General features: G+C 45.1%; 1 protein-coding gene across 1 annotated transcript; it reads left to right on the forward strand.

Annotated features, from left to right (window-relative positions):
- The first annotated feature begins 55 nt into the window (after positions 1-55).
- Positions 56-4,603, forward strand: LOC143803927 (uncharacterized). The gene is made up of 4 exons (XM_077281685.1): positions 56-82; positions 3,945-4,037; positions 4,136-4,346; positions 4,439-4,603. The coding sequence occupies exons 1-4, from the start codon at positions 56-58 to the stop codon at positions 4,600-4,602; spliced, it is 495 nt and encodes a 164-aa protein (XP_077137800.1). The 3' UTR covers position 4,603.
- Positions 4,604-16,077: the final 11,474 nt, after the last annotated feature.

The raw sequence follows: 16,077 nt of genomic DNA on the forward strand, positions 1-16,077 counted from the left end.
AGAGTGAGTCACTAGTAAAACAAAACTCAAATGAGCCTAAACCACCAATCAAAAAATGACGAGTGACCTGCCAAATGTGTCAGTAACGTTCATTGGCGAGCCCTCTTGTGGTCTAGGTGGCACATTTCATGCGTATACATACTCCTTTATTACATTATGAAATCATTCAAAATTCAGTACCTTCTATGTTCCAATGTAAACTAAGCCATTAGGATGTGTTTTACATGAATGATCTGAAATATAAAATGAAAAATTAGGATTCGCTTTAACCCCCTAATGATCAAAGCGATACAGTGCTCAGTGACCAGGCTACCAATAACATGTTTGTACTGGTTTTCTTGATACCTAGGGATACTTAGAACACCCGTTTTTATTTTATTTTTTCAGATATTTTTTTAAGTTTTATCAGGTGGATGTTACAGTGTGTTAGTGTTCAGAGAGTAAAACAGAAAGGTTCTCCTTTATAGTATTTTATTCTGTAAATGTCATATTGACAGCAAAATAAAATATTACAAGGTTTTTTTTTTATTATTTTCTGGTCATTTTGAGATGCAATAGCATAGTTTTGGGTGAACAGGAGTGTGGTAACCATTTGGGTTGGTGTAGGCAGTAATTGTTTTTTGTGAATGATAGTTTATATATTTTTTTTACTTATCTTTGAATACATTTATTTGTTACATACCATGCTCCTTGAAAAGTCATAAAAAAAATAAGTTTGAATGCTCCCCAAATTTATTGTTTTATTTTTTTTAACTGCATCATCCACACGTCTACCAGTTACAGAGAGAACAGTCCTCTATCATGCCATCAGTCACAAGCAGAGCAGACCCAAAAGCCATGCCAGGGGGCATCCTGCAATCATGTCATTGCCTGGGCTAATAGAGGAAGCTGAACTTGTACGCGCATGGTAGCCACTTCTATATATAATCTCACCTTCAGCTGTTCATGTAGAACATGAATCATGGGCTGTCACTGAAGTCTGATGTGACTTATACACATGGCTAAATGCTAATGACATTAAAAGCACACTCATGGAACAATATACTCTAGATGTTCTTAGGTTTTCTCAAAGTTTATCTCAACAAATTATACTATTATCCAGAATAGGAGTAGTAATCCAACATTAACACCGGGGGCTGATGTCAGCAGCTGGGCAGATGACCGGCCCCAGATAATGAAAGGGAGGCCCTCCTGTGTAAAGAAGCTCTTCAGTACACGTTAAGCCACACTATTGTGCACTAAGCAGAGTCTGATGTACATCACTCATCAGGGCAGAAAAAGTAGTCATTAGTGGTGACTAAGGCTTCTTTCACACTAGCGTCAGGCTCGGTCCGTCGCAGTGCGTCGGGCCGAGGTCCCCGACACAACGGGTGCAGCGGATGCATTTTTCCAGCGCATCCGCTGCCCCATTGTGAGGTGCGGGGAAGTGCGGGGAGGTGGGGGCGGAGTTCCGGCCGCGCATGCGCGGTCGGAAAAAGCGGACCGTCGGGAGCAAAAAATGTTACATGTAACGTTTTCTGGTCCCGACGGTCCGCCACAACACGGCGCAACCGTCGCAAGACGGTTGCGACGTGTGGCAATGCGTCGCAAATGCGTCGCTAATGTTAGTCAATGCTCAAAAAACGCATCCTGCAAAAACTTTTGCAGGATGCGCTTTTTCGGCAAAACTACGCATTTGCGACGTATTGCAGTTAACGCTAGTGTGAAAGTAGCCTAACAGAAGAGTGACAGTGCCATAAGGACCCAGTGCCTCGAGCCTGCCCTGGCAATACAGGCTGCCATAAAACAGCACTGTATTTTGTGAAAGGTCATAATATAGGGATTTTCTAAAACTTTACAAAATTACCCATGAGTAAGTAATGTTATGTTAGAGAAATAACAATTAGGCCGGGGTCACACTTGTGAGTGCAATGCGAGAACCTTGCACGAGTCTCTCGCATCAATACCGGCACTCGGACCCGAGTGTGCGGTTGCATGTATTTCTATGCAGCTGGACGCTCCGGTCCAGAGTGCCGGTATTGATGCGAGAGACTCGTGCAAGTTTCTCGCATTGCACTCACAAGTGTGACCCCAGCCTTACCCTGCTCCAGCACTGCAGTTCCAGCTGTCATTCACAAGACTGCTGCAGTCAATCACTAGCCTCAGCAATCTGGTTCCATACATGACAACTGCAGCCAATCATTGGCCTCGGTGTTGTGATTCTGTACAGGGCCCTTAGATACCACTACAGTGCTGGCACTGGAGCTGCAGGGAATTCTCCAGGAAAGTAATGCTTTTATTCCTACAACATTCCTAAGGCTACTTTCACACTAGCGTTAACTGCATTACGTCTCAAAACGTCTTTTTTTCGAAAAAACGCATCCAGCAAAAGTTTTTGCTGGATGTGTTTTTTCCCCATAGACTTGTATTGGCGACGTATTGCGACGGATTGACCTACGTCGTGTACGTTTTACGACGTATGCGTCGAAATTTGGCGACACGTCGTCTCAAAAAAACGTTGATTGTAACGTTTTTTGTCTCCGCCTAAAAAACGTGTCGCGACGCATCCAGCGGCATACGTCGTTGGCTGCAATGGAAGCCTATGAGCGACGGATGCGTCGGGACACGTCGTACGACGCAATACAGCGCTGCAATACGGTCTGTGCAGCATGTGGTTTAAATGTGGGTTTTTTTTTTTTTTTAAATCTGATGTATTTTTTTAAAAAGTCTAGCTGTCTGCAGCTTGTTTGCAGCTTGTTTGAATGTGTGAGTGTGGTTTTTTTTTTTACTATTTAAAAGTGTTGATTTTATTTTACTGTTAAAACCATTTGCAGTTGATGTACTTGTATTTAAAATAAAGAGCATGTCAGCTCCTAATTGTGATTTAAAAAAAAAAAAAAAGAGTGAAAAAAAAAGAAAATAAAATGTTTGTTAAAAAAAATGTCCGTAGTATCATTTCATAAAGGTAAATTTAAAACTGGTGTATGTACCAATGGTTACACATGCAATACAGAGTTGGTTGAGGGCTTATTTTTTAATAAAGGTTACACTGTAAATTTTTTATTTGGGGGGGAGGTGATTTTTTCAAATAAAATGTGGCAAATATATTTTTGCATGGTGGGTTCACATTTCAAAAATTTTTTTTTAGGGACATGGAAATTAATGGTATAACGTGCCTCTTTTTTTGGGTTTTGGTGTTCACCTTTAATGAACATTTCTCACATCATTTTAGCAGGGTGTTTATCTTTAAACATTGCCTACTTCGGGGGGTGGTCTAACTATAAATACATTATACTTATTACAGATACACCAGGGACCACATCCAGTGAGCAGCCCACCAGGACCACAGCCACACATCTTTAAAAGTAAGTTTTGAAGACCCCAAATCTGCTGCTTCAATGTGTAGAGCAGATTGCAAGTGTCTTTTAACTTACAGAAACACCAGGACCACAGCCGCTGCCGCCTGTCGTCCCCACCAGGACCAGCCCACCAGGACCAGCCCACCAGGACCACAGCCACACATCTTTAAAAGTAAGTTTTGAAGACCCCAAATCTGCTGCTTCAATGTGTAGAGCAGATTGCAAGTGTCTTTTAACTTACAGAAACACCAGGACCACAGCCGCCAGCCTTGCGACCGCAACAATGTCCTCTTCTGACAGCCCTCCTCCACAGCAACAGCGTGCATCGGTAAGTTAACAAAAAAAATGGTTTTTGGTTTTTTAATTTACATTTTTGTTGATCAGTACATAAATTATGTTTAAACAGGAAGCTGAATCAGATGAGGAGCTGTCAGAAGGGGGCGAGACGGGTGGAGAGATGCAAGTGGAGGAGGAACCAAGTGTAAGTAGTGGTGAAACAGTTGCTTCGCACATCACACTGCACCATACACAAAACAGATTTTCATACATAACTAAACACAGAAAATATATGCCTACATTACTGAGAATTTGTTTCCTTTATTTCAGGCTGCTGCTGCTGCTGCTGCTCCTGCTGCTGCCGCTGAAGGTTCTCCCAGACACTCCCAGAGTCGGCGGACTCGTCGCCGCGGTCGGCCATCAGTGAGTTTTGTTTTTTTTTGGGAGGGGGATTCTATTGGTTCTTTAGTGTTTCAGTGTACTAATTTGTTTGTTTTTCTTCTTCTTTTTTTTTGGCACAGGCTTCACAGCGTGCTCCCGCAGTAGATGACGATGACGATGACATCGACATAGATGATCTCATCGAGGAGGTTCACGAGCGGGAGCCGCTGTGGAACATGGCTGACCGCAGGCATGCCGATACCGGTGTCACCCGTCGGCTCTGGGACGAAGTGTGTCACAACCTCTTTCCAAGGTGGGAGAGCCTTCATCCTCAGCAGCTGAGCAAACTAGGTAAGTATTCACTTTCCAGTGATGTTTTGAGCTGAATGTAATGTATTGCATTTACCAATTTTTTTTTTTTCTTTTCATTCTTGTCTTCACAGTTGGAAAGGTTAGGAAGCGGTGGCGGTCACTGAGGGATCGCTTTAAGAGGGAATTTAATGCGGAGATGCAGGCCCCGAGTGGCTCTGCAGGAAGGAAGAGGAGCAGATATAAACACGGCCAGGCCCTCTCCTTCCTGAGGCGAACCATGCTGAGCAGAGTGTAAGTATTCTACAGCCCACTAATAACCATGTTAAACTGTCTATTTAGTTTGCTTTCAGTCAGGGCTTTTTCATATCAATGTATTAATTTCTTTTGTTTTTTCTTTCACAGCACCTTCTCCAGCCACCGGGCGCCTGCATCTTCCTCTGCGCCCTCTGGAGCGATCCCTCCTGAGTCCGCCACTGAGGGCCACGTCGGTAGGCCCCACACCACTGTCCCCTCCTCTGACCCCACTGTCCCCTCCTCTGACCCCTCTGTCCCCTCCACTTCATCCGCCCCAAGCAGTGGAGCATTATTGCAGGCTTCATTGCTCGCATCTGATGCTGAACAGTTAGCGTTCCCTTTACCCCACCCCTCTGATCCTGCCACCTCGAGACCACCATTAGGTTCGTGGCGTCAGCGACAGAGGGGTCAGGAAAGGAGCTATGCTCCTGAATTCTTACACCTGAATGCATCCTTCCAAGGCTCTTTCAAAATTTTGGGAGAGCAAGTGACTGCTGGTTTCAACATGGTGCAATTCCGCATCAGTGAAACAAGCCAGGAAACCAGCAGTCGCTTGGATAGGCTGCATTCAGCTGTAAGTCCCGATCCGGCCAATATTTTTTTTCAATCCATGCTCGCTCAGGAGCATGGAGAAGCTTTCTTTTGAGCAACAGATGCGGGTAATGAATACCTGCCATAATGCTCTACTGCAGGCCGTTAATGACCCCCAATCTACCCACACACCTCCCCACACCTCCACTACAATTCCACCCCAGGCCCCACCAAGGGCCCCATTTCCACACCATGCACAACCCCAGGCCCCATTTCCACACAATACCCCCATTACCAAACCCAGCACCAATACTCACACCAGCCCCAATACCAAACCCAGCCCCAATCCCCACACCAGCCCCATTACCCAACCCAGCCCCATTACCCAACCCAGTCCCAATACCCAACCCAGTCCCCACAACCATCCCGGCCCCCAGACCAAATTCCTTCCCCAATGTTTTCTTTAACCAGCTTTTCTCTTCCCCCTACCCCAACACCACCCCCCTCTGGTCAGCCTCTTGGTTTTACCCCCCCTTCCACTGCACCCCAAACAAGTAGGGTTTCCCCACCTATCGACGTGGTCCAACCTTCCTGCCCCTCCTCCCCTCGTATCTCCACCCCACACTTTGAAGACTTGTAATATAGTTTTGTAAATGTTTATGTAAATGTGATTTTAAAAAATTTGCAAAGTTTTCAAAAAAAAAAAATTTGAAAATAAAAAATATCTAATTTTTTGGCAAAAATTAAAAAAAAAAAAAAAAAAAAAAAAAAAGAGTTAAAATAAAATTCTGATTAAAATTCTACTCTTTGTGTGTGTGTGGATTTATTAAGGTAATATGGCAACTAAATAAAAAAGGTAAAATAAAAACAAACACCAGACGTGTTAAAGGTATAACATATTGGTTTTACTAGCAAGAAAACCACGCTTTTGTTTTTTTTGTTTTTTTTTTCTGAAGAAACACATTTTTTACATAAACAAACACATGGAAAACAGGTTACACAATCATGTCTTGCCATGGGATCCGCCCGACAGGTGACACAAAATAATCGGCAAACTGGTCCCTCATCCTTGTAACTGAACCTGTAGAGTGAACCGAGCTGCTGCGGTAATCCCACAAGGTGGTCTCCAACTCTTCATCATCCAAGGAAACGGGCTCCTTTGAAAGGACAAAGTTGTGGAGCACCACACAGGCTTTAACTACCTCATCTATAGTTGTTGTTTTCAGTTTGATAGCCGTCAGCAGAACTCGCCACTTCGCCGTCAATATACCAAAAGAACACTCCACTACTCTTCGTGCTCTAGTAAGCCGGTAATTAAAGACCCGCTTGGTATGGTTTAAGTTCCGGCTACTGTACGGTTTCAGTAGGTGCGGCGACAGTTGAAAGGCTTCATCACCTACAAAAACATATTCCATGGCTGGGTCATTTGTTCCTGGCAGTGGTCTGGCTGGCGGTAAATCGTAGGTCTCTCCATAAAGGCAACGACCCATTGGAGAGTTTTTAAGAACTTGCGAATCGTTGGACCGTCCATAAGCTCCGATGTCCACGGCAAGGAACCTGCAGTTGGCATCTGCAATAGCCATAAGGACGATGGAGAAATACTTCTTAGGCTACGTGCACACAATGCGGTCTTTGCTGCGGATCCGCAGCAGATTTAACGCTGCGGATGCGCAGCAGTTTTCCATGCGGTGTACAGTACAATGTTACCCTATGGAAAACAAAAACTGCAGTGCACATGCTGCGGAAAATTCTGCGGAAAAAAAGAAGGAGCATGTCACTTCTTTCTGCGGATTCCGCAGCAGTTTTCAACATGCACCAATAGGAAAGTGCAGTTGAAAACCCGCAGAGGAATCCGCAGAAGAAACCGCAGGAAAATCCGCAGTGAAAACCGCAGTGGTTTTGCACTGCGGTTTTTCCAAATCCGCTGTGGAAAAATCCGCAGCAGAATCCACAACGTGTGCACATACCCTTATAATTATAATACTCCGATCCTGTTCCTGCCGGTTTCGCAATCCTTATATGTTTCCCGTCAACTGCACCCACACAATTAGGGAAATTGCAAATTTGCTGAAACTCTTCAGCACTTCGCAACCAGATTTCCATGGATGGTTGGGGGATGTACTCTGGCTGTAAAGTGGTCCAAACAGCCTGACATGTGTCCTTCACTACTCCAGAGATAGTGGAAATGCCCAGCCTGAATTGATAATGGAGTGAAGTCATAGATTCACCCGTAGCTAGGAAACTTTAAAAAAAAAAAAAAAAAAATGTTAGCAAAAATTGCACAGACCAACAAGTTTCAATATGGCACTGTTAATTTTTTTTTAAGGACGGGACACACAATAAGGCCGGCGTCACACTCGGCGTAAGACAATACGGTCCGTTTTTTACGTCCGTACTACGGCCGTAATACGGAGAAATGTTCCCAAAATAGTGATCCGTAGTCAGGGTGTGTCAGCGTATTTTGCGCATGGCATCCTCGGTATGTAATCCGTATGGCATCCGTACTGCGAGATTTTCGCGCAGGCTTGCAAAACCGACATCTAATGGATTTATGTGCTCAAATGTTCGGGAAAACATATATACAGTATATATATATATATGTCATTGAGACACATATATATATATTCTGTATTTAGATTTCATTCAGCGCGATATCTGTGAACAGCCGGTAATTCAATTGCCGGCTTTTCATTTCTCCTGCACAAACCCGACAGGATATGAGACATGGTTTTCATACAGTAAACCATCTCATATCCCCTTTTTTTTTGCATATTCCACACTACTAATGTTAGTAGTGTGTATGTGCAAAATTTCAGCGCTGTAGCTGCTGAAATAAAGGGTTAAATTGGCGTGGGCTCCCGCGCAATTTTCTCCGCCAGAATGGTAAAGCCAGTGACTGAGGGCAGATATTAATAGCCAGGAGAGGGTCCACGGTTATTGGCCCCCCCGTGGCTAAAAACATCTGCCCCCAGCCACCCCAGAAAAGGCACATCTGGAAGATGCGCCTATTCTGGCACTTGGCCACTCTCTTCCCACTCCCTGTAGCGGTGGGATATGGGGTAATGAAGGGTTAATGCCACCTTGCTATTGGAAGGTGACATTAAGCCAGATTAATAATGGAGAGGCGTCAATTATGACACCTATCCATTATTAATCCAATTGTTGGAAAGGGTTAAAAAACACACACACACGATTTAAAAGTATTTTAATAAAATAAACACAGCGGTTGTTGTAATAATTTATTGTTCTCTCAATCCATCAGGAACACCCTCGCTTGGAAAAATAATAAACGCACAAGATACATACCTTCTGGTGAACCTGCTAATGCAGCTGTGCTCCGTGCCTGTAATCCCCGGGTGCTGAAAGGAAAGCAGTGATCTGTACTTACATTGAGTCGCGGTGATGCGCCCCTGCTGGATGTTCTCATGAACTGCAGCCTGGGAACTTTTTCCCACGCTCCAGGTCATATGAGGACATCCACCAGGGGGCGCATCACCGCGACTGAAGGAAATGTAGGTCAATGACCTACATTTCATTCATTCGCCGGGGATTACAGGCACGGAGCACCGCTGCATTTAGCAGGGCTCCTGCCTGTAATATTAGTTAACCCCTTCAGATGGATTACATCGTGGGACGAGACGGTTCACCAGAAGGTATGTATCTTGTGCGTTTATTATTTTTCCAAGCGAGGGTGTTCCTGATGGATTGAGAGAACAATAAATTATTACAACAACCGCTGTGTTTATTTCATTAAAATACTGTTAAATCATGTGTGTGTCTGTGTTTTTTAACCCTTTCCAACAATTGGATTAATAATGGATAGGTGTCATAATTGACGCCTCTCCATTATTAATCTGGCTTAATGTCACCTTCCAATAGCAAGGTGGCATTAACCCTTCATTACCCCATATCCCACCGCTACAGGGAGTGGGAAGAGAGTGGCCAAGTGCCAGAATAGGCGCATCTTCCAGATGTGCCTTTTCTGGGGTGGCTGGGGGCAGATGTTTTTAGCCACGGGGGGGCCAATAACCATGGACCCTCTCCTGGCTATTAATATCTGCCCTCAGTCACTGGCTTTACCATTCTGGCGGAGAAAATTGCGCGGGAGCCCACGCCAATTTTTTCCGCCATTTAACCCTTTATTTCAGCAGCTACAGCGCTGAAATTTTGCACATACACACTACTAACATTAGTAGTGTGGAATATGCAAAAAAAAAGGGGATATGAGATGGTTTACTGTATGTAAACCATGTCTCATATCCTGTCGGGTTTGTGCAGGAGAAATGAAAAGCCGGCAATTGAATTACCGACTTTTCACTAACACCGCTGCGTATTTCTCGCAAGTCACACTGCAGGTCCGTGTGGAATCCGTATTTTTCTCGCCCCCATAGACTTTCATTAGCGATTTTTTTGCGCAATACGCTGACAAACGCAGCATGCTGCGATTTTGTACGGCCGTAGAAAGCCGTATAATACTGAACCGTAAAATACGGCTAATAGGAGCAGCCCCATTGAGAATAATTGTGCCGTATGTAATGCGAGTTTTACGGACGTAGTTTCTGCGCTCTTACGTCCGTAAAACTCGCCAGTGTGACGCCGGCCTAAAACCAGCATGAAACCGGTGTAAAAAAGCAGTGGAATGTCCGCCAAGAAAACCAAAATTACATGCTGCAGAAAATAGTGCGCAGTATGCCAGCGCAGTATTGTCTGCAGCATGTAATATAACATTAAAAATGACCAATGAAAGAAAAAAAAGCAGTTGCATGTCATCAAACCCAAAAAACTTTAAAAAAAAAACTGCAGAAAATGCAACGCAATATTTCAGCGCAGTATTTTCTGCAGTCTGTTATCTAACATTCAATATCAGCAATGACATTTAAATAAAGCAGTGGAATGTCCGCCAAGAAAACCAAAATTACATGCTGCAGAAAATAGTGCACAGTATGCCAGCGCAGTATTGTCTGTAGCATGTAATGTAACTAGTGTTGAGCGATACCGTCCGATACTTGAAAGTATCGGTATCGGAAAGTATCGGCCGATACCGGCAAAGTATCGGATCTAATCCGATACCGATACCCGATACCAATACAAGTCAATGGGACTCATGTATCGGACGGTATTCCTGATGGTTCCCAGGGTCTGAAGGAGAGGAAACTCTCCTTCAGGCCCTGGGAACCATATTAATGTGTAAAATAAAGAATTAAAATAAAAAATATTGCTATACTCACCTCTCCGACGCAGCCTGCACCTTACCGAGGGAACCGGCAGCGTTGTTTGCTTAAAATTCGCGCTTTAACTTCCTTAAGTGAAGTCCCGGCTTGTGATTGGTCGCGCGCCGCCCATGTGGCCGCGACGCGACCAATCACAGCAAGCCGTGACGTAATTTCAGGTCCTTCAGGATTTTAAAATTACGTTCCGGCGTTGTGATTGGTCGCGTCGCGATGCGACCAATCACAAGCCGTGACGTCACGGGAGGCAGGACAAGCGCGCATTTTAAAATGCGCGCGTGTCCAGCCTCCCGTGACGTCACGGCTTGTGATTGGTCGCGTCGCCCATGTGACCGCGACGCAACCAATCACAGCAAGCCGTGACGTAATTTCAGGTCCTTCAGGATTTTAAAATTACGTTCCGGCGTTGTGATTGGTCGCGTCGCGGTCACATGGGCGACGCGACCAATCACAAGCCGTGACGTCACGGGAGGCTGGACACGCGCGCATTTTAAAATGCGCGCTTGTCAGGCCTCCCGTGACGTCACGGCTTGTGATTGGTCGCATCGCGACGCGACCAATCACAACGCCGGAACGTAATTTTAAAATCCTGAAGGACCTGAAATTACGTCACGGCTTGCTGTGATTGGTCGCGTCGCGGCCACATGGGCGGCGCGCGACCAATCACAAGCCGGGACTTCACTTAAGGAAGTTAAAGCGCGAATTTTAAGCAAACAACGCTGCCGGTTCCCTCGGTAAGGTGCAGGCTGCGTCGGAGAGGTGAGTATAGCAATATTTTTTATTTTAATTCTTTATTTTACACATTAATGTTGTTTCGATACCGATACCCGATACCACAAAAGTATCGGATCTCGGTATCGGAATTCCGATACCCGCAAGTATCGGCCGATACCCGATACTTGCGGTATCGGAATGCTCAACACTAAATGTAACATTAAATATGAGCAATGACATAAAAAAAAGAGGCTTACCGCAGGATCACCATCAGCCGCTCCGCCGGTGTGATGGCAAGCCTCATCCTTGTGTCCTGTCTTCGGATGACATTCTCCATTTTTGCAAGCAAAAAATCAAAATGTTCAATCCTCATCCGCACGTAGTTGTGGAATTTGTGTGGATTGTGCCGCAACTCCAGGTACAGAGTGGACTGGACACCCCGGGTCATCCGTAGTTCATTAATCGGATGAATCCACAGTCGTCTCCGTCTCCGTTCCTGCAGAAGCATCCTACGCCTTTCCGCTGCCGCCTCCTTCTCCCGTACTATGATATCCAGGCGATTCGTCTCAAAGATAACGTCGGTAACCAAACTAGCAATCCTCCCAAGAACACCTTCCATCGCTGCCACAAAACTAAAACCCTCAAAGATGGGCTGTAAAAACAGTAACTATATAGTTTTTCAAATTTTCCAGTAGCCAATCAAATTTGGGAGCCTCCCATTTTAAAAACGGATCCGTCGGAAAAACGGATGCAACGGATGGTAAAACGTATGCAACGTATGCAACGCATCCAGTATTTTCGACGGAAACGTTTAGCGGATTTGCGACGGATCCGTCGAAATGCTGGATGCGTGGCATACGTTTGTCACCGTTTTTCACTTTTTTGACGCATCTGTTTTTTCGGCAAAAAAACGGATTTGCGACGTAATGCAGTTAACGCTAGTGTGAAAGTAGCCACTTGCAACGTTTCTGAAATCCTGGAAAAAACATTCAGTATTTTACCTCAGTAGGTGTATGCCAAAACCAAGGAACAATCAGTGGAACAGTAGAATAGAAACATATGCACCACCTCTGTATTATCATCCACTCCTGGTTTAGGCTATGTGCATGTGTTGCAGATTTCCTGCGCATCCGTGTTTTTTCCGTGCAGAAACGCTGCAGATCCACAAGTGAGACTACAATGTAAATCAATGGCAAAAAAATGCTGTGCTAATGGTGCATAAAATTCTGCACGGAAAACGCAGCGGATTAAAAGAAGGAGCATGTCAATTTTTTGTGCGGATCTGCAGTGTTTCTGCACCCATTCCATAACAGAAATACGCAGGGGTAAGGCTGTGTGCACACGTAGCATATTTTTCGCGTTTTTTCGCTATAAAAACGCTATAAAACCGCGAAAAAAACGCTTACATTAAGCATCCTATGTAATAGAATGCATTCCGCATTTTTTGTGCACATGCTGCATTTTTTTCCTGAGCGGAATCGCATTCCAGAAAAAAACGCAGCATGTTCATTAAAATTGCGGAATCGCGGCGATTCTGCACCCATAGGAGTGGATTGATCTGCTTACTTCCCGCACGGGGCTGTGCACACCATGCGGGAAGTAAGCAGATCATGTGCGGTTGGTACCCAGGGTGGAGGAGAGGAGACTCTCCTCCACGGACTGGGCACCATATAATTGGTAAAAAATAAAGAATTAAAATAAAAAATAGTCACATACTCACCGTCTGATGGCCCCCGAAGTGTTCCCGCCTCTCCGGTGCATGCTCTCTCTTCCGTTCCTATAGATGATGTGGTTCAGGACCTGTGATGACGTCACTGTCTTGTGATTGGTCGCGTGACCGCTCATGTGACTCACGCGACCAATCACAAGACAGTGACGTCATCACAGGCCCTTCACTGCACTCCAGCTATAGGAACGGACGCCGCTGAGGTCTGCAGGTGAGTATAACCATGTTTTTTATTTTTTTAACTATTTTTATACATTCCATCTTTTACTATAGATGATGCATAGGCTGCATCTATAGTAAAAAGTTGGTCACACTTGTCAAACACTATGTTTGACAAGTGTGACCAACCTGTCAGTCAGTTTTCCAAGTGATGCTACAGATCGCTTGGAAAACTCTAGCATTCTGCAAGCTAATTATGCTTGCAAAACGCTAGTTTTCTGCGGGTACATGCATGCTAATTCTGCATGCGATATACCCGCAGCAGGAGGCGCAGAATTGCCGCGGAAATTTCCGCGGAAATTCTGCAACGTGTGAACTTAGCCTAAAACACACATGAAATCTGCACAGAAAATTCCACAGGCAAATCCGCAACGTGTGCACGTACCCATAGGCTTACAGATACAGAGGTAAAATACGGAGTGTGTGATTGTGGCCTAAGAGGATTTTAGGTTCTGTAGGTGTGCGCCGTGGGGAACGTGGACATCACACCGAGCTTCCAGTCTCCGTCCTATGCCAGGTCATTACATACAGGCTGTGTGCCACCACATGACAGGGGCCTGATAACCTGGCAGTCCTACAGTCATAGCCTAAAGTATTGACACCCCTGCAATTCTGTCAGATAATACTCAGTTTCTTCCTGAAAATGATTGCAAACACAAATTATTTGTTATTATTATCTTCATTTAATTTGTCTTAAATGAAAAAGCACAAAAAGAATTGTCCTAAAGCCAAATTGGATATAATTCTACACCAAACATAAAAAAGGGGGTGGACAAAAGTATTGGCACTGTTCGAAAAATCATGTGATGCTTCTCTAATTTGTGTAATTAACAGCACCTGTAACTTACCTGTGGCACCTAACAGGTGTTGGCAATAACTAAATCACACTTGCAGCCAGCTGACATGGATTAAAGTTGACTCAACCTCTGTCCTGTGTCCTTGTGTGTACCACATTGAGCATGGAGAAAAGAAAGAAGACCAAAGAACTGTCTGAGGACTTGAGAAACCAAATTGTGAGGAAGCATGAGCAATCTCAGGGCTACAAGTCCATCTCCAAAGACCTGAATGTTCCTGTGTCTACTGTGCACAGTGTCATCAAGAAGTTTAAAGCCCATGGCACTGTGGCTAACCTCCCTAGATGTGGACGGAAAAGAAAAATTGACAAGAGATTTCAACGCAAGATTGTGCGGATGTTGGATAAAGAACCTCGACTAACATCCAAACAAGTTCAAGCTGCCCTGCAGTCCGAGGATACAACAGTGTCAACCCGTACTATCCATCGGCGTCTGAATGAAAAGGGACTGTATGGTAGGAGACCCAGGAAGACCCCAGTTCTTACCCCGAGACATAAAAAAGCCAGGCTGGAGTTTGCCTAAACTTACCTGAAAAAGCCTAAAACGTTTTGGAAGAATGTTCTCTGGTCAGATGAGGCAAAGTAGAGCTTTTTGGGCAAAGGCATCAACATAGAGTTTACAGGAGAAAAAAAGAGGCATTCAAAGAAAAGAACACGGTCCCTACAGTCAAACATGGCGGAGGTTCCCTGATGTTTTGGGGTTGCTTTGCTGCCTCTGGCACAGGACTGCTTGACCGTGTGCATGGCATTATGAAGTCTGAATACTACCAACAAATTTTGCAGCATAATGTAGGGCCCAGTGTGAGAAAGCTGGGTCTCCCTCAGAGGTCATGGGTCTTCCAGCAGGACAATGACCCAAAACACACTTCAAAAAACACTAGAAAATGGTTTGAGAGAAAGCACTGGAGACTTCTAAGGTGGCCAGCAATGAGTCCAGACCTGAATCCCATGGAACACCTGTGGAGAGATCTAAAAATGGCAGTTTGGAGAAGGCACCCTTCAAATATCAGGGACCTGGAGCAGTTTGCCAAAGAAGAATGGTCTAAAATTCCAGCAGAGCATTGTCAGAAACTCATTGATGGTTACCGGAAGCGGTTGGTCGCAGTTATTTTGGCTAAAGGTTGTGCAACCAAGTATTAGGCGGAGGGTGCCAATACTTTTGTCTGGCCCATTTTTGGAGTTTTGTGTGAAATGATCAATGTTTTGCTTTTTGCTTCATTCTCTTTTGTGTTTTTTTCATTTAAGACAAATTAAATGAAGATAATAATACCAAAGAGTTTGTGTTTGCAATCATTTTCAGGAAGAAACTGAGTATTATCTGACAGAATTGCAGGGGTGTCAATACTTTTGGCCATGATTGTATGCCATGTCATTACATACAGGCTGCGTGCCACCACATGACAGGGGCCTGATAACCTGGCAGTCCTATGCCATGTCATTACATACAGGCTGTGTGCCACCACATGACAGGGGCCCGATAACCTGGCAGTCCTATGCCATGTCATTACATACAGGCTGCATGCCACCACATGACAGGGGCTCGATAACCTGGCAGTCCTATGCCATGTCATTACATACAGGCTGTGTGCCACCACATGACAGGGGCATGATAACCTGGCAGTCCTATGTCAGTCCTATGTCAGGGCATTACATACAGGCTGTGTGCCACCACATGACAGGGGCCTGATAACCTGGCAGTCCTATGCCATGTCATTACATACAGGCTGTGTGCCACCACATGACAGGGGCCTGATAACCTGGCAGTCCTATGCCATGTCATTACATACAGGCTGTGTGCCACCTCATGACAGGGGCCTGATAACCTGGCAGTCCTATGCCATGTCATTACATACAGGCTGTGTGCCACCACATGACAGGGGCCCGATAGGACTGCTAGGTTATGTCAGGGCATTACATACAGGCTGTGTGCCACCACATGACAGGGGCCCGATAACCTGGCAGTCCTATGCCATGTCATTACATACAGGCTGTGTGCCACCACATGACAGGGGCATGATAACCTGGCAGTCCTATGCCATGTCATTACATACAGGCTGTGTGCCACCACATGACAGGGGCATGATAACCTGGCAGTCCTATGCCATGTCATTACATACAGGCTGTGTGCCACCACATGACAGGGGCATGATAACCTGGCAGTCCTATGCCATGTCATTACATACAGGCTGTGTGCCACCACATGAC

Source organism: Ranitomeya variabilis, chromosome 2 (genome assembly GCF_051348905.1).
Source record: "Ranitomeya variabilis isolate aRanVar5 chromosome 2, aRanVar5.hap1, whole genome shotgun sequence".
Taxonomy (NCBI): Eukaryota; Metazoa; Chordata; class Amphibia; order Anura; family Dendrobatidae; genus Ranitomeya; species Ranitomeya variabilis.